At 37.1% G+C, this 23,700-nt stretch overlaps 1 protein-coding gene across 2 annotated transcripts; it reads right to left on the reverse strand.

Moving 5' to 3' along the window:
- Nucleotides 1-1,290: 1,290 nt before the first annotated feature.
- GVQW3 (GVQW motif containing 3) lies at nt 1,291-5,382 on the reverse strand. Of its 2 annotated transcripts, none has more exons than XR_008401912.1 (2): nt 5,181-5,382; nt 1,291-1,980 (listed from the first exon to the last, which is right to left on the reverse strand). XR_008401912.1 is itself a non-coding variant. In XM_053709376.1 (2 exons), exons 1-2 carry the CDS (start codon nt 5,262-5,264, stop codon nt 1,728-1,730), a joined length of 327 nt encoding a protein of 108 aa, XP_053565351.1. In that variant the 5' UTR covers nt 5,265-5,382; the 3' UTR covers nt 1,291-1,727. The 2 variants fall into 2 exon arrangements, 1 of the variants encoding a protein (XP_053565351.1); XM_053709376.1 differs by having other exon boundaries at nt 5,191-5,382.
- Nucleotides 5,383-23,700: the final 18,318 nt, after the last annotated feature.

A 23,700-nucleotide genomic window follows, 5' to 3' on the forward strand; every position in this document is an offset into this window, starting at 1 on the left:
TGCAGGGGGCGGCGTTGCACCAGCAGCTCTTGTGAGCTGCTGGTGCAATGCTGAATACGGAGAGTGTATTGCTCTCTGTATTCAGCGAGGTCTGGCGGACCTGATCCGCACTGTCTGATCAGGTCCGCCAGACTTTGATAAATAGAGGCCTTAGTCTTAGGCTTTTTTTATTTTTTGGGGTGGCTTTTTTTTTAGATTATGTTTTTTTGGGCTGTAAAAGAGCGGATTGCCCTTTTAAAGGCAATGCCCATACAAATGCCCCTTTAGGGGCAATGGGTAGTTAAGGTTTTTTTTAGTGTTAGATTTTTTTATTTTGGGGGGTTTGGTGGGTGGGGGGTTTTACTGTTAGGGGGTAATTGGTAATTTGTTTAGGTAAAAGAGCTGTTAGACTTAGGGCAATGCCCTACAAAAGCCCTTTTAAGGGCTATTGGAAGTTTAGTATTAGATAAGGAGGTGTTTTTATTTTTGGAGGGATTTTCTATAGTGGTATTAGTTTAGGTTTAATTTTGGACAGCTTTGTTTATTTTTTTCTGTAATTTTACATTTTTTATTTTGTGTAATTTTAGCTTTGGGGTTTGTAGCTTTTTTTTTAAATAGATTGCCCTCTGGGCAGGCTTATCGCCTAGTTTTTAAAATAAATGCATTAAACTGGCAGGAAGTTGAGAGGACGATTTTCTTTCTGATATACAATGTTCCTAATGTTACAGTATGTGGTATATAAACATGATTAGTGAGTTTCACTTTTTTATTTCCTTATCATCGGGGCACTACATATTTTACATTGTTTTCACAGAGACTTGTACAGAAATTTTCATTACAGCCTGTTCTCATATTTTTTGCATTGCCAGATGTGTACAGTATTATTCTAAGGTGTAGTGAGTAATAATACTATCTGTGCCAAACCTCATGAAGGAAGTACAGTCACTTCAAACGCTAGGGATTAATGTGCTCAGTTTTTGGGCATTCCAGTGTCTACTATCACAGTGATGTTATTTATAGCTCTTGTTCTAGTAGAGACAGTAAATAGTGTCAAAGACATGGTATTTTTTGCACCTATGAATCTGATTGTCAAAGCTCAATAAAAAGTCTTATAGTTGATTCTAAAATTGTAGCTCTTAATGTGAGCGATATATATATATATATATATATATATATATATATATATATTGTATCTATACATACAAGCCCAATTCTGAAAAAGTTGGAAAATGAAAAACAAAAATACAAATGGAGTCATTTGATAATTCAATTCCCCCTGTACTATATTAAAAACACATTATTAACACTATATTTGATGTTTTACTTTGTGAATTTAATGTACTTTTGAAAATATGCACTAATTTCAAATCTGATAATTGCAACACACTCCAAAAAAGACAGGGGCAATTTAGGACTAATATCGATGTGACAAGTTGAAATAAGAAGGTGATGTGACACAGGTAAGGCAATTGTGTAATTATAGTATATAAGGAGCTTCCAAAAAAGGCCTAGTACTTTAAGAGCAAAGATGTTGAGGCTCGCCGATCTGCCAATAGATGCATCAGTGAATAAACCAACACTTTGAGAACAACATTCCCAAAAGACAAATTGTTAGGATATTTGTTATTTCACAGTGCACAATATAATTAAAAGATTCAAGGAATCTCGTCAAATCTCAGTGATAAAGGGCAAGGCCGAAAAACCACTTCTGAATGCTCGTGATCTCCAATCCCTCAGACGCCACTATATCATAAACCGCCATGAGTCTGTAATGTAATAAGTCTGGCTGATGTTGACGGATGGCCACTACTCAGTTTATCTGCAATTTTGGTTTCTCCTTCTTGAAACTTCTTCACCCAATGCCTAACATTTCTAATGTCTACTACAGCGTCCCCATAACATCTCTTCAGACGATTATGGATTTCCTTAGGTGCGTAAACCTCTTTCGTCAGAAATTCAATGACAACTGTTTTTTTAGTCTTGGATCCATGGTTGTATTCCCTTAATATAAAAACCAAAAGCATAAATTAGTAGGGTAAGGACACCTCTATAACTTTATACATGAACATTCACAGTCACTCTATAGATCAAAATTTACAGACGTGGAGGCATTACTTTTTGATTCACCCTCGTATATATATATATATATATATATATATATATATATATATATATATATATATATATATATATAAGTTCAGGTATTAAGCACTCACTGGTCTTCAGCCGTCTGTGATACAACAAATATTTATTTGTCAAAGGAAGGGACTGTGTTTGTGTCCGAAACGTCACATTAATAAATATTTGTTGTATCACAGACGACTGAAGACCAGTGAGTGCCTAATACCTGAACTTATTCACAAATCTTTACAGCACCCTGGCTTTTGTGGCATGACGGTGAGAGTGCATACACCTAACAACGATTACTATATATATATATTTTTATATATATATGTATATAGTTTAGCAGGTGGAGAGCACTCTTACTTCAAAAACAGCTTGCCAGGGTGCAAACAGGAAAAAACGTCAATAAACAATGGCTTGCACTCACTGGTCTTTTCAAAAACGTGCCTTTATTGTAAGGTTTTGGGAACCGTATCCCTTTCCTCAGACAGAGAAACACAGTGAAAAACAAACATTTATAGGACACACATCCAATAAACTCAAACCCCACCCCCTAATTAGAACAAAAAAAACGCCAAATGGTAGATCTAGCAACACAAGTAAACAAACAAATGAATTGAAAACCCTCAATTCCTCTTCTCACTGTAGAGGACAAATCAGTGAACGTGTATACCAACATCAAAATAATGAAAGTGAAGATTAAAAATCAGCCAGGGATCACATGTGCATGCATCCAATAGGTAAGACAAATTAAACAGGTGAATACTAGAATTCATATGCAGTAAACATTAGGCAGGTACACAAGCTAACTTATCAAGTGTACTATGTCAGCAAAATACGTGCTGATACAAAAAAACGGAGTACCTGAAACTTACGCTTATGCAAACAAGGAGGCAGAGGGACGCCAAACAGCTCTCCTGCTGTCAGATTGTGTCCGATCGGAGACGCGTGTGACGTCATCGCGTGCAGACAGCTGTGAAAACAAAGCCCGTACCAGCTGCTCCGCTAGATTGAGACACGCACTGTCAGCACGGCGCAGAGGGATAAGATAAGGGAAGGCAAACATGGAACAATAGGCTAATGGGAGCGCAGAGAGACAAATAAGAAGAGGCCCAAACGCAAGGAAAGGGCACAATGGTAGATCGAGCAAAACTGACAATAGAGTAATAAACACTAATAAACAGTGTTGGCACAAAATACACAATGAGCCTACAGTAGGGGAAGCTATATCATGCCGGGGGGGACAGCGCCAATGGACTGTATATACTGCACATCAATAGAACAAAAAAAACAAATAGATACTGCCAATACCCATGCAGTATAAGGAAAAGTATGCATTAAAAAAAACACATGTAAGCAAATATAAAAATATACATAAATAAAAGCCTACATAACTGTACAGAAATTGTAAGCCAAATATAGGAGAAAATATGTATGAAAAATGTGTCATGAAAAATATGTGTTAGAACAAATATGAAATAAAGTAAAGGGCTCGTGGACCCCCATATGGGTGGGTAGTAGAGATCCACAACACTCATAGGGTATAGTAAATGCACAAATTAATATTAAAAAGATGGTAGCGCATAGTAAATGTACAGAATGGGTCGTGAGCTCTCAAAACTGGATCAAATGGACAAACTCATTAAAGAGCAAACTCATTAAAGGAAGCAGTGCCAATCAAGCATGGAATTTAATCCATGTGGCTGTATAGTGTTTAAACGGTATGTCCAACTGGCTTCAATCTGAAGGAGAATCTTATTTCTGTCACCACCGCGTCTCAAGGGGGGAACATGGTCGATGATCGATGATCTCTGAGCTTATTTTTAATCTTCACTTTCACTGTTTTGATGTTTGTATACACGTTCACTGATTTGTCCTCTACAGTGATAAGAGGAATTGAGGGTGTTCAATTCATTTGTTTGTTTACTTGTGTTGCTAGGACTACCATTTGGCATTTTTTTGTTCTAATTAGGGGGTGGGGTTTGAGTTTATTGGATGTGTGTCCTATAAATGTTTGTTTTTCACTGTGTTTCTCTGTCTGACGAAGGGGATACGGTCCCCAAAACGTTACAATAAAGGCACTTTTTTTAAAAGACCAGTAAGTGCAAGCCATTGTTTATTTATATATATATATATATATATATATATATATATATATATTTTTTTTTTTTTATTTTTTTTCTCTGTGTTGTATTAATTTATTTTGTAATTTTCCCTATGGGCCTTGCACCCAGACTTGTCTCGGGTTAACTGCCTGTGACTTTGGAGACAGCACAGCTTCCTGAGAGTGCTATTAGCACCCAGGCTGAGCATGTTGCAGGGTCATGGGATGTGTACCCAGTCCCATCTGAGAGTGCAGTCCCCTTCCGTGTTTTGTATATGTCTAGCGAGATTACATAAGTCTGTGAACCCTAACTTGCTCCCAGTTTGTTTGATTGAGAGTTGGCATTTGTATGGCTGTATTAGAGACCCAGGTTTTGGAAGAGACCTTGACAAGGTATCTGGGCTTGTCCCATTTGGCCAGATGCGGTAACTAACTCTTCCAGTTTTGCTTTTAATCTTAGCTGAGAGCTTGTAAGCGAGTGCTGGACTTTCTCTGTGTGTTGTATTAATTTATTTTGTAATTTTACCTATGAACTTGCACCCAGACATGTCTGGGGTTAACTGCCTGTGACTCTGGAGACAGCACAGCTTCCTGAGAGTGCTATTAGCACCCAGGGCTAAGCATGTTGCAGGGTCATAGGAAGTGTACCCAGTCAAGTCTGGGAGTTCAGTCCCCTTCTGTGTTTTGTGTATGAATATATATATATATTTATACTGTATATAGGCAATTCAGTACATTACACATATAGAACTATAATTAAGCCCTTGCCTACTAGTACCATACAGAATGCAGTTAAGAACTTTAGCTGTCAATAACAATACTAAGTAACCCCTGCATTGAAATAACACACATGACACATTGACTCCTCCCTTTTTCTGTCAGTAACAAGCAGTACATAGTGAGTAAACCATAGACTGCCAGTAACCAATATGAGTTGAAATAATCAGCTAATTAGTAAACATGGTTATTTTACCTGCTCTCACCCAAAGTAATCCTGAAAACCTGGCCTGTTAGGGAGGCCTAAGGACCGGCTTGAAAACCAGTGGATTAAAGGCATGACCCTTGTACCCACGTCATACCAGCTATATGCCCAAATTAGACCTCTGATCAGATGTATGCCCAGTGCAGTCCAACCACTTGTTTGCCTTGCTCATGCCTGAAGTAAGTTGTATGGCCCTTGCAATGTCATTCTGACAGCTATATGCTTGCTATTTATAGCTTTACACATTTACATGGGGGATGGAACACTGCAGAGCACAATATAGGAAATTAAAATAAACCAGCTGTTCCTATCAGCCAGTGAGCTGTGCAGTGTCAGGAGTCAGTTTTACACAATCATATGTTTCCTGTTTGGATTTGAACAGTTTTTACTTTAAATTTCATAAAACAATATTTTAAAATGTTTCACACTTGACTTTCCAAGTAAATGATTTTTCAGATGAGATTTAAAGGGACATTCCACTTACAATTTAAATACACACTGATGAATTACATATAAGGGCTAGATTACAAGTGAAACGCTAATTTATCGCGTGTCTGCAAAGGGGCAAAGTTGTCTGTTTGCGGGCGCTCAATAAATACAAGTGACTCTTTATTGCTACCGCAAGCTCGCTTTAGCAATTAGTGCTCAGAAAATTAACCAGAGATCCAATCTCTGGTTAATTCTCTAAAAGTCTGTCAATTGCCCCAAATTTCCATATAGTAATATTTATTAAAAAATAAAAATGGTATCACCTTTATCTATACTATAATTGCATTTGTAATGTCCGTCGCCGTCGGCAGTTGCGCACACATCCTCAAAAGAATATTGTCAGTGCGCGCAGCAAAAAGAATTCACCTGGATTCCGAAAATGGCAGGGTCATTTTCGGAATCCACCGGGATGCAGCGAAGGCAAACTGAGCATTACAAAAAAACAAACAAACAAGCAACCGCCAGCACAAAGTATATAAAAAAAAAAACTAACCTCTCACACGAAGTATTAACTCTTAAACTGCAAAACCCCTACATCGCAATAAACCTAATTACCCTATTAACCCCTAAACCGCGAAACCCCCACATCGCAATAAACCTAATTAACCTATTAACCCCTAAACCCCCACATCGCAATAAACCTAATTACCCTATTAAACTATAAACCGCAAAACCCCCACCTCGCAATTAACCTAATTACCCTATTAACCCCTTAAACTGCCAAAACCCACAAAGCAAATAACTAATTAAATTAATAAGGTCCTTAACCTAACACCCCTTAACCTAACACCCCCTATATTAAACCCAATTATCTAAATTAAAAATACAAAACTACAAACAAAATAAAAAAACTAAGATTACTAAAAAAACTTAAAAATTTAAGTTTAAATTAAGCTAAAATTTCACTTCTTAAAAGAGCTGAATGTCCTTTTAAGGGCAGCAAAAGAGCTGAATGTCCTTTTAAGGACAATGCCCATACAAATGCCCTTTTCAGGGCAATGGGTAGTTTAGTTTTTTTAGTGTTAGGTTTATTTATTTGGGGGGGTTTGGTGGGTGGTTACAATTGTTTGTAACTGCAAAAGAGCTATTTAACTTAGGGCAATGCCCTACAAAAAGCCCCTTTAAGGGCTATTGTAGTATAGCATTAGATTAGGGGGTGTTTTTATTTTGGGGGGGCTTTTTTATTTTCATAGGGATTAGGTTTAATTTTTTTATTTTTCGGGGCACATTTGCATGCACTGGTATTACTCAGTTGAGCGCAAATATCACTTTCGCATAAGCGATATTTTGCGCTCAACTCGTAATTTGACCCTTAATTAGAAACATATTTGAAATTTATATGTATTGGAAAAAATGCTTCTAGTAAAAGTTTTCACTGTTTTAGTGTTAACATTTTTCTCTGCATGTGCATGTGAAGCATATTCTCAGTGCACCAGCATTTTAAATGCTGCAACTGCTCAGAGTGACAGTGGGGCTTATAAAATATCAGCAATTAACTAATTGGATCATTATGAGATAGTACAAGCATCTTAGGTTCTCTGAGCAAGTGCTGTGTTTAAAATGCTGGTGCACGGTGCATACTTAAATACACTTTTAAAAAAGCTATAGCTTTTATTAGAAGCATTTTTGCTGATACAAGTTTGTTACAAAAATGTTTCTCTTCAAACCTAAAGTGCATCTCTGTGGATTCCAATTGTGGCTGGAATGTCTCTTTAAATATTATTAAACAAGGTGGTTGGCAGACACCCAGTCACAACATGTTCCAGAGGTGTGGGACAATAGCTTTACTTTATTCCTGTTCTGCAACTGTGATAGGCGCAGAGGAGACATTCTATTGCAGGCTGTAAAGAATGAGAAGTCTATGCAGATATTAGATAAGAGATACATTAGGAAGAGAGAAACAAATAGCACTGAAAGGCGGAAGACACATTTTGCAGTTATCTTAATGAGAAGCCAGATGTCGGATTTCAGGAGGAGAGATGGAGATTTAAAGGACACATCTTCATATGTTATCAAGGTCTTTTAGATAACAGGAATATTTTTTTTTATATATATATTTAAATGTATGATTATAATATAAATATTTTATGTAGGTATGAAATATGTCACATATTTCACACATTCTTTAGAATTGTTATTTTTGTTTGAATATAGATTATTCCTTGCTGCCTGTTTGCTACCCGAGATTTATGCAGAGTACATGGAATGTTTGGTATGACTTACATACATTTACAGAAGCTTTTCATTAGTTTACTAAACCAAGTATATACAGTATATGTTTCTTTCTCTTTTTTCAATAAAAGAAAGTGTTGAATGCTCTTTTGCAATGCACACATTTTTTTCATGCATATTTTTCTGTTTGTAGGCATTGCTCTCTATAAATAATGCTTAATTCCATGTGTGGAAAAAGAAGTTTAACAACAAAGATTGTTACATCACTTCTTTCTATCTTTCTTTCATTCATTCTTTATTTCTCTCTTTCATTTTAAATTGTAATTTTATTTGTAATTGTCATTTTATATATTAGAATTTTATCTACAAAAAAAATAAATTATATAAGTTTACACAGCCAATGAACATTTATATATAGATAAATATATAGCATATATGTTTTTTTTCATAGATATTATATGAAGTTTAATTTTAATTTATGTAATTGAAACAAATGTTTAAAGTCATTTAGAAAGATACTATAATCATCTTAGCAAGTATAAAATATGGTTTTATATGATCAATTATGTTTACCAAACTATTAACAAACTATTTACAAAACATAATTGATTTGATTTCTTGTAACTACATATTGTATTGATTACTCATTGAGATGCTAATTGTCTTGATAGTTTTTTAAATGACAAATTGTATGTATTCAGTATATATATATATATATATATATATATATATATATATATATATATATATATATATATATATATATATATATATATATATATAAATATATATATATATACAGGTGGCCCTCGTTTTACAACGGTTCAATTTACACAGTTTCAGAATAACAACCTTTTTTTCCAGTCATGTGACTGCTATTGAAAAGCATTGAGAAGCAGTGCATTTATTAAAATAGCCAGTAGGTGGAGCTGTCCGCTTGTGTTGCAGCAAAGCCAAGCAAGCTGAAATTAATCAGTTTAACCAGACCTGAGCTATCGAGCAGATTTCAAAGGAACAAGATCTTCCTGTCTATAAATGAGTCCAGATTGGAATGCCTAGAAAGAACTGTTTGCAGAAAAATGCAAGTGAAGTCTGTGTTGTGTGATTATTTTATTAGGTTTATAATGATGTTTAGCAAATGCTTTTGTTCATTTAACTTAGTTTAATTATATATTCTGTGTTGTATGATTATTTTATTAGGTTTATAATGCTGTTTAGCATTTAAAGTCTTCATTTCAAAGATTTAAAAATAATGTATTAGGTGTTACTTATGACAATTTTGAGAGGGGCCTGGAACCTATCTCCCTCACTTCCCATTGACTTACATTATAAACTGGGTTTCAATTTACAGCGGTTTCGATTTACAACCATTCCTTCTGGAACCTAACCCCGGCGTAAACTGAGGGCTACCTATATATATATATATATATATATATGTATACAGATATAAGAGATAGTTATTATTTAAACATGACCAATATCCTCAATTAAATACGTCTTTAAAAAAAATATTTTAATTAATAAATATATTTATTAAACTCAGTTTTTAAAGGAACAAATTGCTCAAAATGTTTCTTTCATGTATATTAAATAGCTGTACAGCCCCAGCATACGATTATAGAACAGCTGTCCCTAAATAGCATTGCAAAAAAGGCTTAAATGATATCTTTACTAAATTGGAAGCTGATTGGGTTAACTAAGTGCACACATGTGGTTTAAATGTAATGTTAAAAATACAGATTATACCGTTAGGGCTATATAGTAGTAGATAATGGTTTATCTACAAAAATCTCTATAGATTTTAAAGGTGTTTTTTGATTGGCCACAAAATATTTACTATAACAAACTGTCTCTAATGGGTATTCAAATCCCATTAAAGGGACACTGAACCCAATTTTTTTCTTTCATGATTCAGATAGAGTAGCAATTTTAAGCAACTTTCTAATTTACTCCAATTATCGATTTTTCTTTGTTCTCTTGCTATCTTTATTTGAAAAAGAAGGCATCTAAGCTAAGGAGCCAGATCATTTTTGGTTCATCCCCTGGACAGCACTTGTTTATTGGTGGGTAAATTTATCCACCAATCAGCAAGAACAACCCAGGTTGTTCACCAAAAATGGGCCGGCTTCTAAACTTACATTCTTGTTTTTTAAATAAAGATACCAAGAGAATGAAGAAAAATTGATAAATGGAGTAAATTAGAAAGTTGCTTAAAATTGCATGCTCTATCTGAATAACAAAAGAAAAAAATTGGGCTCAGTGTCCCTTTAAAGGGACTTGACACCCAATTTTTTTTTTCCGACAGAGCATGCACTTCTAAACAACTTTCTAATGTACTTATATCATTAAATTTTATTTGTTCTCTCTGTATTTTTTGTTTAAAAGCAAGAAAGTAAGCTCTTCAGCATGTTATTCATTAGCATGAACACTAGATGGCAGCACAATCTCCTGCCTTGCAGTGTTCCAGACACCTACATAGGTATCTCTTCAACAAAGAATACAATGGGAATGAAGCAAATTTAATATACATTAATTGGAGACTTTTTAAAACATTATACTCTGTCTGATTCACAAAAGAAAATGTTGTGGTTTCATATCTCTATATTACTGCTACATTATCAAGAATTAATACATACAAAGAATATCCGCGTTTAGCTTTTTGTAGTTTATAAATTTGTAAAAACATTTTTAATATAAAATGCATTTAACTGGCAGGAAGTTGAGAAGAGAATTTTGACCTGGTCACTGTCTTTCTGATATACAATGCACCTTATGTTACTTTATGTGCAGATAAACGTGATTAGTGAGTTTCACTTTTTTATTTCCTGATCATTAGGGCGCTACATATATTGTTTTGACTTGTACAGAACATTTCATTACAGCCTGTGCTTTTTCACTTTACCGCATGTGTACAGTATTCTAAGGTGTGGTAAGTCACAGGACTGCTGCTATTGCCAAGAATCATGCAGGAAACACAGTCACTTCAAAGCTTGGGATTAATGTGCTTCGTTTTTAGGCATTCCAGTGTCTAAAATCACAGTAATATTATTCTAGTTCTAGCAATGAAAGAGTAAATATAATCCCAGTCGTAGTATTTGTTTGCAATAATAATTTATGCAGAGTACATGGGTTGTTTGGTATGACTTACAAACATATACAAAAGATTATCATTAATTTAGTTTTCTTTCCTTCTTTCTATTTAAAAAAAATAATAAAAAAATAAAAGAAAGTGTTGAATGCTCTTTTCAAATGCTCAAATTTATTTTAGAAAAAATTGTGTCTGTGCAGATTTTTCTGTTTGTAGGCACTTTTCTCTATCTGCTGATTGGTAGCTGTACATATATTCCTCACATTATTGGCTCACCTATGTGCATTGTTGTTTCTTCAACAAAGGATGCCAAGAGAATGAAGCAAATTAGATAATGGTAAATTGAAAAGTTGTTTAAAACATCATTCTCTATCTGAATAATAAAAGAAAAACGTGGGCAAGATTACATATGTTGCGTCATCCACAAAAGCCGGCAACGCTGGTTTTTACACGGTTTTGATATCACATATACGCGCCGCATATAAATGTGGTGTGTATATTTCACCCGTGGCCCGCAATTTTTACTCCCATAAGCTAACATAGAACTGCAACGCAAATCGGTATCACATATTCAGCGCAAGGACTTACATGGCGAAACCTTGTCACACATAGGCAGGTGCAGCAAGCCTTGCACTGAGTATGTGAGCACCGTAACTGCCTGAAAATATTAACTAACACCTAGCACATGCGCAATATCTATCTATCTGTCAACTGCCAACCCCCACAGCAATAACTAATAAAGTATATTAACCCCTAATCCGCCATTAACCCACATCGCAATAAACCTAATAAATGTATTAACCGCTAATCCATCATTAACCCACATCGCAATAAACCTAATAAAAATATTTACCCCTAATCGGCAAATTAACCCACATCTCAATAAACCTAATAAAACTATTAACCCCTAATCCACCAAACCCACACAACGCAGCAATCCTAATAAATCTATTAACTCCTAATCCTCCAAACCCCCACAACGCAAATAACTAATTAAATTACTAAAACCCCTAACCTAACACCCCCTAAATTAACCATAATTACCAAAAGTAAAAAATACTAAGTTACAATTAAAATAAAAAAGCTAACATTACTTAAAAATAAAAATAAAATTAAATTAATCTCAGATTACAAAAATAAAAAGTGTAACATTACATAAAATAATGAACCAAATAATCAAAAATAAAAAATTTAAATCTAATCCCTAAGGCCTAGATTTGGAGTTTGGCGGTAGCCGTGAAAACCAGCGTTAGAGGCTCCTAACGCTGGTTTTAGGCTACTGCCGGTATTTGGAGTCATTCAAAAAAGGGTCTAACGCTCACTTTTCAGCCGCGACTTTTCCATACCGCAGATCCCCTTACGTCAATTGCGTATCCTATCTTTTCAATGGGATCTTTCTAACTCCGGTATTTAGAATCGTGGCTGAAGTGAGCGTTAGAATTCTAACGACAAGACTCCAGCCGCAGAAAAAAGTCAGTAGTTAAGAGCTTTCTGGGCTAACGCCGGTTCATAAAGCTCTTAACTACTGTGCCCTAAAGTACACTAACAACCATAAACTACCTATGTACCCCTAAACCGAGGCCCCCCCACATCGCCGACACTCGATAAAATTTTTTTAACCCCTAATCTGCCGACCGCCACCTACGTTATCCTTATGTACCCCTAACCTGCTGCCCCTAACACCGCCGACCCCTATATTATATTTATTAACCCCTAACCTGCCCCCCACAACGTCGCCGCCAGCTACCTACAATAATTAACCCCTAATCTGCCGACCGCCACCTACGTTATACTTATGTACTCCTAATCTGCTGCCCCTAACACCGCCGACCCCTATATTATATTTATTAACCCCTAACCTGCCCCCCACAACGTCGCCGCCAGCTACCTACAATAATTAACCCCTAATCTGCCGACCGCCACCTACGTTATACTTATGTACCCCTAATCTGCTGCCTCTAACACCGCCGAACACTATATTATATTTATTAAACCCTAATCTGCCGACTGGAGCTCACCGCTATTCTAATAAATGTATTAACCCCTAAAGCTAAGTCTAACCCTAACACTAACAGCCCCCTAAGTTAAATATAATTTAAATCTAACGAAATTAATTAACTCTTATTAAATAAATTATTCCAATTTAAAGCTAAATACTTACCTGTAAAATAAATCCTAATATAGCTACAATATAAATTATAATTATATTATAGCTATTTTAGGATTTATATTTATTTTACAGGTAACTTTGTATTTATTTTAACCAGGTACAATAGCTATTAAATAGTTAAGAACTATTTAATAGCTAAAATAGTTAAAATAATTACAAAATTACCTGTAAAATAAATCCTAACCTAAGTTACAATTAAACCTAACACTACACTATCAATAAATGAATTAAATACAATATCTACAATTAAATAAACTAACTAAAGTACAAAAAATAAAAAAGAACTAAGTTACAAAAAATAAAAAAATATTTACAAACATAAGAAAAATATTACAACAATTTTAAACTAATTACACCTACTCTAAGCCCCCTAATAAAATAACAAAGCCCCCCAAAATAAAAAATGCCCTACCCTATTCTAAATTACAAAAGTTCAAAGCTCTTTTACCTTACCAGCCCTGAACAGGGCCCTTTGCGGGGCATGCCCCAAGATATTCAGCTCTTTTTCCTGTAAAAAAACACATACAATACCCCCCCCAACATTACAACCCACCACCCACATACCCCTAATCTAACCCAAACCCCCCCTTAAATAAACCTAACACTAAGCCCCTGAAGATCTTCCTACCTTATCTTCACCATACCAGGTTCACCGATCGATCCAGAAGAGCTCCTCCGATGTCCTGATCCAAGCCCAAGCAGGGGGCTGAAGATGTCCATGATCCGGCTGAAGTCATCATCCAAGCGGGAGCTGAAGAGGTCCATGATCAGGCTGAAGTCATCATCCAAGCGGGAGCTGAAGAGGTCCATGATCCGGCTGAAGTCTTCTATCAACGGCATCTTCAATCTTCTTTCTTCCGGATCCATCTTGGAGACCTCCGACGCGGAACATCCTGCTGGCCCAACGGACTACCGACGAATGAAGGCTCCTTTAAGGGACGTCATCCAAGATGGCGTCCCTCAAATTCCGATTGGCTGATAGGATTCTATCAGCCAATCGGAATTAAGGTAGGAAAATTCTGATTGGCTGATGGAATCAGCCAATCAGAATCAAGCTCAATCCGATTGGTCGATCCGGTTAATCGATTGTGGGGGGCAGATTAGGGGTTAATAAATATAATATAGGGGTCGGCGGTGTTAGGGGCAGCAGATTAGGGATACATAGGGATAATGTAAGTAGCGGCGGTTTACGGAGCGGCAGATTAGGGGTTAATAATAATATGCAGGGGTCAGCGATAGCGGGGTCGGCAGATTAGGGGTTAATAAGTGTAAGGTTAGGGGTGTTTAGACTCGGGGTTCATGTTAGGGTGTTAGGTGCAGACGTAGGAAGTGTTTCCCCATAGCAAACAATGGGGCTGCGTTAGGAGCTGAACGCGGCTTTTTTGCAGGTGTTAGGTTTTTTTTCAGCTCAAACAGCCCCATTGTTTTCTATGGGGGAATCGTGCACAAGCACGTTTTTGAGGCTGGCCGCGTCCGTAAGCAACTCTGGTATCGAGAGTTGCAGTGGCGTTAAATATGCTCTACGCTCCTTTTTTGGAGCCTAACGCAGCCATTCTGTGGACTCTCAATACCAGAGTTATTTTAAAGGTGCGGCCAGAAAAAAGCCAGTGTTAGCTACGCGGGTCGTTACCGACAAAACTCTAAATCTAGCCATATGAAAATAAAAAAGCCCCCCAAAATAAAAACACCTCCTAATCTAATACTAAACTAACAATAGCCATTAAAAAGGCCTTTTGTAGGGCATTGCCCTAACTTAAGCAGCTCTTTTACCTTGAAAAATACTAAGTCCCCCCTCTAAAAGTAAAACCCCCCACCCACCAAACCCCCCAAAATAAAAAAAAATAACACTAAAAAATCCTAAACTATATATTGACCCTAAAGGGGCATTTGTATGGGCATTGCCCTTAAAAGGGCATTTAGCTCTTTTAAGAGTGCCCAATAAATCCCTAATCTAAAAAAAAAAAAAAAAAAAAAAAAAAAAAAGCCTAAGTCTAACCCCCAAATAGGTACTCACCGTTCCTGAAGTCTGGCAGAGAAGGACCTGTTCCAGGCAGTTTAGTCTTCAAACGGCCGACATCTTCTTCCAAGCGGGGACCACTTCCTTCTTCATCCAGGATCAAGCTAGCAGGGAGCGGCGATGAGCGTGGAAAACAGGACCGCCGACCGCGGAGCCATTGAGCGTGGAGGATCCTATTCATACAATCGCTGTCGTACACTGAATAGAAGAATCAAATCAGCCAATAGGAATGCAAGGGATGCCATATTTGAATGCGTACCTTACATTCCTATTGGCGGATTTTGGGAGGTTTGGTGGGTGGTGCGTTTTACTGTTGGGGGGGACTTAGAATTTTTTTTTTACATTTATTGAGGTTTTTAGTGAACACAAGAATTAACAAGCATTTGACATAAATGATGATTGGTACATCGAATATTGTTACATATTTCCCAAATATGACTTAAAGGGCCATGATACCCAAATGTTGAAACACTTAAAAGTGATGCAGCATAGCTGTAAAAAGCTGACTAGAAAATGTCACCTTAACAACTCTATGTAAAAAAGAAAAATATTTTACCTCAAAAATTCCTCAGTAGCCACATCCCATTGTAAAGGACTTCTAAGCAGCAAATCAGTATGTCTGTCCCGGGACAGCTAAGGGAGTGAGCTTACGTGCACACTCATCTTATTTCCCTATTAAGTTTAAGGAAGTTTACTATGAAATCTCATGAGAGTTAAGTGAAATCTCATGAGATCACAGTAAAAGAGTTCATGACCTCAGCACTGCTGATGCTGATTGGCTGCTGTTCATTTCTTCATTATTATTTTTTTACCTGCAGCTGGGAGCAGCTGAGTATAACTTTTACACAGAACTTACTCTGCTGAGCTGAGGAAATTGTGAGGTAAAATATATTCTTTTGTTACCTAGAGATGCTCAAGTGATATTTTACTATCAGATTTTTACAGTTATGCTGCATCACTTCAAAGTTATTTAACATATGAGTATTATGTCCCTTTAACCAAGCAGTATGTCACAATAAATCTAGTAATCTAAGTGATCTAAGATTCAGTAATAGCATTAACTAACTTACATTCAAACCTTATTTTAAGAACTATAGAAATTCCTCCTTAACTTTCTAAAGCCACTCATGGACCCAAAAGAATGAGAATGATCCTGGGGAGGAAAGCGAATGATAAAAATGGTCACTTTTGGACCTCTAAAATTTTAAATGAGAACTGGTAAGGATAGCTCATATCAATACTGTGTATACAGGAGGAAGCCCATATTACATTCTAATCTCTTCAAAATAAGTAGCTTCAAATACATAGGTACTTTAGATACTACCATAGGTACAGTATAAACAAAGTGTAATATGCCCTTAAGAGTGAGCTTATGCAACTCATATCATTATTTGGGTTAACATGCTGATAATATGGTTATCCCTTGGTCGTGTACTGCGTGAAGGGATGATATAGCATGCTGCAGCATAGTATATAAGAGAATCATTTGTAATATATATGCTAGGGACTCTGTCTTCTTAACTTGCTCATTAGGTCTCTGCATCCTGAAAGGCTATTATATGAGTAGAAGGAGCTATTTTTTTTTTTTAGGGGAAGCCCAGTTAGGATTTCTGAATAGAGGTCTCCTTATAACAGTAAGAATAAATGAGTATATATGCTGTTACCTGACCTGTTAAACATGTATCTTTTAGATAAAACTGAAGTAACATACAGGGAGTGCAGAATTATTAGGCAAATGAGTGTTTTGACCACATCATCCTCTTTATGCATGTTGTCTTACTCCAAGCTGTATAGGCTCGAAAGCCTTCTACCAATTAAGCATATTAGGTGATGTGCATCTCTGTAATGAGAAGGGGTGTGGTCTAATGACATCAACACCCTATATCAGGTGTGCATAATTATTAGGCAACTTCCTTTCCTTTGGCATAATGGGTCAAAAGAAGGACTTGACAGGCTCTGAAAAGTAAAAAATAGTGAGATATCTTGCAGAGGGATGCAGCACTCTTAAAATTGCAAAGCTTCTGAAGCGTGATCATCGAACAATCAAGCGTTTCATTCAAAATAGTCAACAGGGTCACAAGAAGCGTGTGGAAAAACCAAGGCGCAAAATAACAGCCCATGAACTGAGAAAAGTCAAGCGTGCAGCTGCCAAGATGTCACTTGCCACCAGTTTGGCCATATTTCAGAGCTGCAACATCACTGGAGTGCCCAAAAGCACAAGGTGTGCAATACTCAGAGACATGGCCAAGGTAAGAAAGGCTGAAAGACGACCACCACTGAACAAGTCACACAAGCTGAAACGTCAAGACTGGGCCAAGAAATATCTCAAGACTGATTTTTCTAAGGTTTTATGGACTGATGAAATGAGAGTTAGTCTTGATGGGCCAGATGGATGGGCCCGTGGCTGGATTGGTAAAGGGCAGAGAGCTCCAGTCCTACTCAGACGCCAGCAAGGTGGAGGTGGAGTACTGGTTTGGGCTGGTATCATCAAAGATGAGCTTGTGGGGCCTTTTCGGGTTGAGGATGGAGTCAAGCTCAACTCCCAGTCCTACTGCCAGTTTCTGAAAGACACCTTCTTCAAGCAGTGGTACAGGAAGAAGTCTGCATCCTTCAAGAAAAACAATTTTCATGCAGGACAATGCTCCATCCAAGTACTCCACAGCGTGGCTGGCAAGAAAGGGTATAAAAGAAGAAAATCTAATGATATGGCCTCCTTGTTCACCTGATCTGAACCCCATTGAGAACCCCATTGAGAACCTGTGGTCCATCATCAAATGTGAGATTTACAAGGAGGGAAAACAGTACACCTCTCTGAACAGTGTCTGGGAGGCTGTGGTTGCTGCTGCACGCAATGTTGATGGTGAACAGATCAAAACACTGACAGAATCCATGGATGGCAGGCTTTTGAGTGTCCATGCAAAGAAAGGTGGCTATATTGGTCACTGATTTGTTCTTGTTTTGTTTTTGAATGTCAGAAATGTATATTTGTGAATGTTGAGATGTTATATTGGTTTCACTGGTAAAAATAAATAATTGAAATGGGTATATATTTGTTTTTTGTTAAGTTGCCTAATAATTATGCACAGTAATAGTCACCTGCACACACAGATATCCCCCTAAAATAGCTAAAACTAAAAACAAACTAAAAACTACTTCCAAAAATATTCAGCTTTGATATTAATGAGTTTTTTGGGTTCATTGAGAACATGGTTGTTGTTCAATAATAAAATTAATCCTCAAAAATACAACTTGCCTAATAATTCTGCACTCCCTGTATGTGATGAATACTTTACCTTATTCATATCTAGCATAAACTCAATAAACTAATATATAGATGGATATTCTAGCAGTGTCAAAGTTATAGGGCCATTTAAATTATTAGATTATTAAAATGAGCGAAGAGGGTCAATAATTGAGGTAGCCACACCACCCAAACATCGTATGAAGCAGTAAATCCTAATTACAGCTTATGGCATGCAAATACACAAAGTTGGATTCATGAGTGTAACAGGCTTTCTGGATGTCACCCACTACTGTGCATCTGTGCAGTCCCATGAACCCAAGAGGTTTACTAATGGCATGGTATTGCAAACCAACAAAAATAATGCATAGAAGTACTAAATCTACAGCAGAGAGTCTACTCTAGTAAATGATACATGAACAGCTTCAAATACATAACCAGCTTTGATACCCCCACGATTATGAGCAGAGAACAATATATCCATCAGATCTGCATTATTTATGACACATAACAGTATATAGGAAAACCTGCTGGCAAAATAATTAACTCAGAGCATGTGCTACATAAATAAGTAACAGTAGAGATGATCACACCCTCATAACCCAAAACATTATGTAAGGTAAACACTTGTAAAATATATGTCAAGAAATATGACTTCTTAAATTTCTCACTAATTGTCAGATCCTGTCTCTAACAAATGAGGAGTTGTCTCTCAGGTGTTACTGTGAATGATTCAACTGAAACACAATTGCAGACCTTTAACAAAATGAATGGTTTTGTTTCACCAAGTTGTAAGTAGTCCATATAGTGAGATGAACTCCTGTTATTTAGTGATGATTAGTAAAAGTTAAGTGGATAAGAATATTGTATTAAATACACAATTCTTAAATGTACTATCAGAATTTGTGCGTGAGGTATTTGTAGTGCCGAGACTATGATTTAGTTAGAGCCACAGTTCATATCAGGCAGAGTCTATGAAAGTCAATATGTGACAACTTAGCATCTATGTACAATCTTTTGCTGTGTAGTAGCAGTCTCGATAGGTCAGAATAACGGTGTAAGGTAATTTTACCTGATGAGTTAATACAGCAGCTTCTGTGAGCCGATAGTTCTCTCCGTGTGAATGCTGAGAGCCGTCTTCGGTAGCTACCGGAAGTGACATCAGCGAAGGTGAATCCCAATCTGCAGCGTCTGTGGATACAGAGGGTAAGGCAGCTCTGGTAGACAGAAACCTTGTATCCAATAAGGTATTTAGCAAATGTAACAATAAGTTGTCACAATATTCAAACAGCAAGTATCTGAAAATAACGAAGGGAGGAAGTTGTATCCTATGAAATAGAGCAAGAAAACGCTCTAGGTATTTGTAAATCCAAGGCTTGAGCAAAAACGAAGTGCTCACTTCCAAAATACTAAGCACTGTGTGATAAGTGCGCCAAAGTTAAATAAGGGGAGGTATCCAATAAGGAGAAAGTGAGGATTTAAAGCAACAGTAATGTAAGTCCTTACATGACCCCCCACTTAAGGGAGCTGTTCCACAGCTGCAGGTCGTGGTCGATCTGGGTGTCTACGATGATAAGTGGCAACCAGTCTGGGAGCATTCAGGTTGGAAACTGGTTCCCAGGAATCCTCCTCTGCAGAATAATGTTTCCATCTTACCAAATATTGAAGGGTTCCTTTACGAATTCTGGAATCCAGAATAGAATCAACTTCGTATTCTTCATCACCAAGAACTGGATGGGTAGGAGGCAACAGAATCCTGTTATCACTAGTCTGTTTGTAAGGTTTAAGTAATGAAACATGTATGGTGGGATAAATTTTAATGGTACTGGGTAACTGTAACTTAATAGAATTCTTATTAATGATACGGAGTACAGGAAAAGGACCAATAAAAAGACTGGCAAGTTTTTTTGATGGAATTTGAAGTTTCAAGTTTTTTGTGGAGAGCCAAACCAGATCTCCAACATTGTAAGTAGGAGGTTCACGTCTGCGTAGATCATAATACTTTTTCTGAACAGCTTGAGAGTTTAATATATTTTGTTGAATGAAGGTGAAGTTCTCCTGAAGAGAGTTGAGAAACTCCTCTACTGGTGGGGATTCAGAGGTTTTTTCAGGTGAGAAAGTGATACGCGGATGATATGCATAATTTGCAAAGAAGGGAGTCATTTTTGTAGATGAATTTCTGGAATTGTTGTAAGAAAATTCCACCATGGATAGATATTTCAGCCAATCATTCTGGTGGTAAGCACAATAACATCTGATAAACTGATCAAGCCATTGATTAATCCTTTCTGCTTGTCCGTTCGTTTGCGGATGGAAAGCAGTAGTAAATCTGTGATCTATCTGAGCTGCTTCACATAACTTTGACCAAAACCGGGAGGTGAATTGACTTCCCCTGTCAGTGGTCAATATGGGTGGTATGCCATGTAATTTTACAATGTTTTCAAGGAGTAACTGAGCTGTTTCACTTGCGGTGGGAAGCTTATGGAATGGTATAAAGTGTGCCATTTTTGTGAAAATATCAACCACAACGAAAATGGTATTTTGATTATTGGACAAAGGAAGATCAACTATGAAGTCCATAGAAACATGTTGCCAAGGCATTTCGGGTACAGGTAATGGCATTAAAAGTCCATATGGTGGTCTCCTTTCTGTCTTACAAGTGGTGCAAACGATACAGGATTGAATGTAGTCTATTACATCAGACCTCATTTTTGGCCACCAGAGGTGTCTGGTCAGTTGTTCTAATGTTCTGTTTACACCTGGATGTCCGGCAAGAGGTGAGTCATGATGTGCTTTTATCATCTCTGACCTAAGAGAGGGGGGTATAAAAACCTTTGTACCATGATAATATATACCATCATACCTTTGGAGGCTTGGATGAGGTGGGTCTTGCTGATTTTCAGTATAAGCCCGTAATTGTGTAACAAGAGGTGTTGTGAGACCAATGAAACGTTCAGGTGATATCATAGACCTAGGTAAGTCTTCAGGTTGAGGTTTTTCAGTCTGGCGAGATAAAGCATCTGCTTTCCCATTTTTAGCAGCAGGTCTATATATGATTTGGAAATTAAACCTATCAAAATAGAGACTCCATCTCACTTGTCTTGCGGATAATGTCTTATTGTTCTGCAGGTATTGCAAGTTTTTGTGGTCTGTCAGTATAGTAATGGGTACCCTTGTTCCTTCGAGAAGGTGCCTCCAATGTTCCAAAGATGATCTAATTGCAAGCAATTCTTTATCTCCAATGGAGTAATTTCGTTCTGCTGGAGTCATAACCTTGGAGTAGAAGGATACTGGGTGTAAAGGATCGGTTAATGATTTCTGCTGAGAGAGGATTGCCCCGATAGCGAAATCCGAGGAATCAACTTCTAGAGTATATGGGTAGGAAGGATTGGGAAATTGTAAAATTGGGGCACTAGTGAATCTTTCTTTGAGATAAAGGAAGGCATCGTTTGCAGTGGAGGACCAGCGGAAAGGAGTTTTATCTCCTGTAAGACAAGTGAGTGGCTTCACAATTTTGGAAAAATTCTTAATAAACTTTCTATAGTAATTTGAGAACCCAAGGAAACGTTGTAATTGTTTTTTGGTTCTTGGCACTGGCCAGTTAGTGACTGCATCGACTTTTTCAGGTTGCATTTGAATACCTTTAGGTGAGATGTTATATCCTAAGAAGGAGACATTATCGGTGTGGAACATGCATTTCTCTGGTTTTGCATATAGTTTGTGAGTTCTAAGTCGGGAGAGAATCCATCTGACATGTTTCACATGTTCTGTTTTGGTTTTGGAGTAAATTAAAATGTCGTCAAAGTAGACAACAACGCAAACATCTAATAGATCCCTGAACACATCATTAATGAAGTGTTGGAATGTGGCGGGCGCATTGCAAAGGCCAAACGGCATTACGAGGTATTCAAAAAGACCGTATCTAGTACGGAATGCCGTTAGCCATTTGTGACCTTCTTTTATTCTAATAAGATTGTAGGCGCCTCTTAAGTCCAGTTTAGTAAAGATGGTAGCTTCAGACAGCCTCTCAATCATTTCTGGGATCAAAGGTAAGGGGTAGCAATTTTTTATCGTGAGTTTATTCAATTTGCGATAATCTATTATGGGCCTCAATGACTGGTCTTTATTGCGTACAAAAAACATACCCGCCCCAGCTGGGGAGGTTGAGGGACGAATGAAGCCTTTTTTTAAATTCTCTTCTAGATACCCCTTAAGATGTTCTAGTTCAGGTTGGCTTAGAGGATATAAGTGGCCAACAGGTATATTAGCACCAGGAAGTAGTTGAATAGGGCAATCATATACCCGGTGGGGAGGAAGATTTTCGGATTCAGTCTTACTAAAGACATCACTGAAATCTTTATATTCTTTAGGAATATCAATCAGAGGTTCAGTAGTTTGTAATAAAAAGGAATCATGTAGGCAAGTTGTTTTGCAATATGGTGAAAGAAAATTTATTCGAAAAGGTAACCAATCAATGGAAGGGTTATGCACTTGTAACCATTTTAAACCCAAAATAACATTGAAGTGAGGGGAAGGTAATACATCGAATACCAATAACTCAATATGACCTGATATATTCACAGTAAGGGGAACAGTCTGTTTGCTGATAGGGCCAGAACTGATAGTGGAACCATCTATTACTCTAATGGGTACAGGAATTTTTTTACATACAAGGGGTATGTTATTTCTTGAACAATACTCTTGATCAATGAAGTTTCCACATGCCCCTGAATCGACAATGGCATCAGTCGTCACTTGGATTAGATCCCACTGTAATGAGAGATTGATTAAACAATAGGAAGGATGGGTTACATTTTGCAAAGATGAGATATGAAGTTGCAACTTACTTCGTTTGTTTTTAAGAAGAGCAGGACAGTCTTGTACAACATGTCCTGGATTTGCGCAGTACATACACAGGTTTTTCACCTTCCTGCGTAACTTTTCTTCTGGACTAAGAGGTCCCTTTATAACACCAATTTCCATGGCTTCAGCTGTTGGTTTAGAAGATGAATGAAACATTGGAGTAGGGTTAGGGAATAACGGTTTAGGTTTAGTTTCAGTCCAAGACCTCTCTGCCTTTCTCTCTCTGAGCCTCCGGTCAATCTGAATTGCCAGTTTCATAACTCCTTCCAAAGTTTTAGGTATCTCTACTCTTGCAAACTCGTCTTTCAGGGATTCAGAAAGTCCCAATCTGAACTGATTGCGCAAAGCAATAGGATTCCAGAGAGAATCATTGGCAAGCTGTTTGAATTCGCTGATGTAGTCCTCGACGGGACGTTTCCCTTGTTTAAGGGATCTCATGGATGTCTGTGCTGTTAATTGCACATCTGAATC

Source organism: Bombina bombina, chromosome 4 (assembly GCF_027579735.1).
Source record: "Bombina bombina isolate aBomBom1 chromosome 4, aBomBom1.pri, whole genome shotgun sequence".
Lineage (NCBI taxonomy): Eukaryota > Metazoa > Chordata > Amphibia > Anura > Bombinatoridae > Bombina > Bombina bombina.

Excerpts from the sequence above, each read along its gene's own strand:
- GVQW3 (XM_053709376.1), bottom strand. The coding sequence starts at position 5,264 with ATGCCTTTAATCCACTGGTTTTCAAGCCGGTCCTTAGGCCTCCCTAAC. Across the intron at positions 1,981-5,190 it reads GGTTTTCAGGATTACTTTGG|GGAATACAACCATGGATCCA; the intron begins GTGAGAGCAGGT and ends TTTTATATTAAG.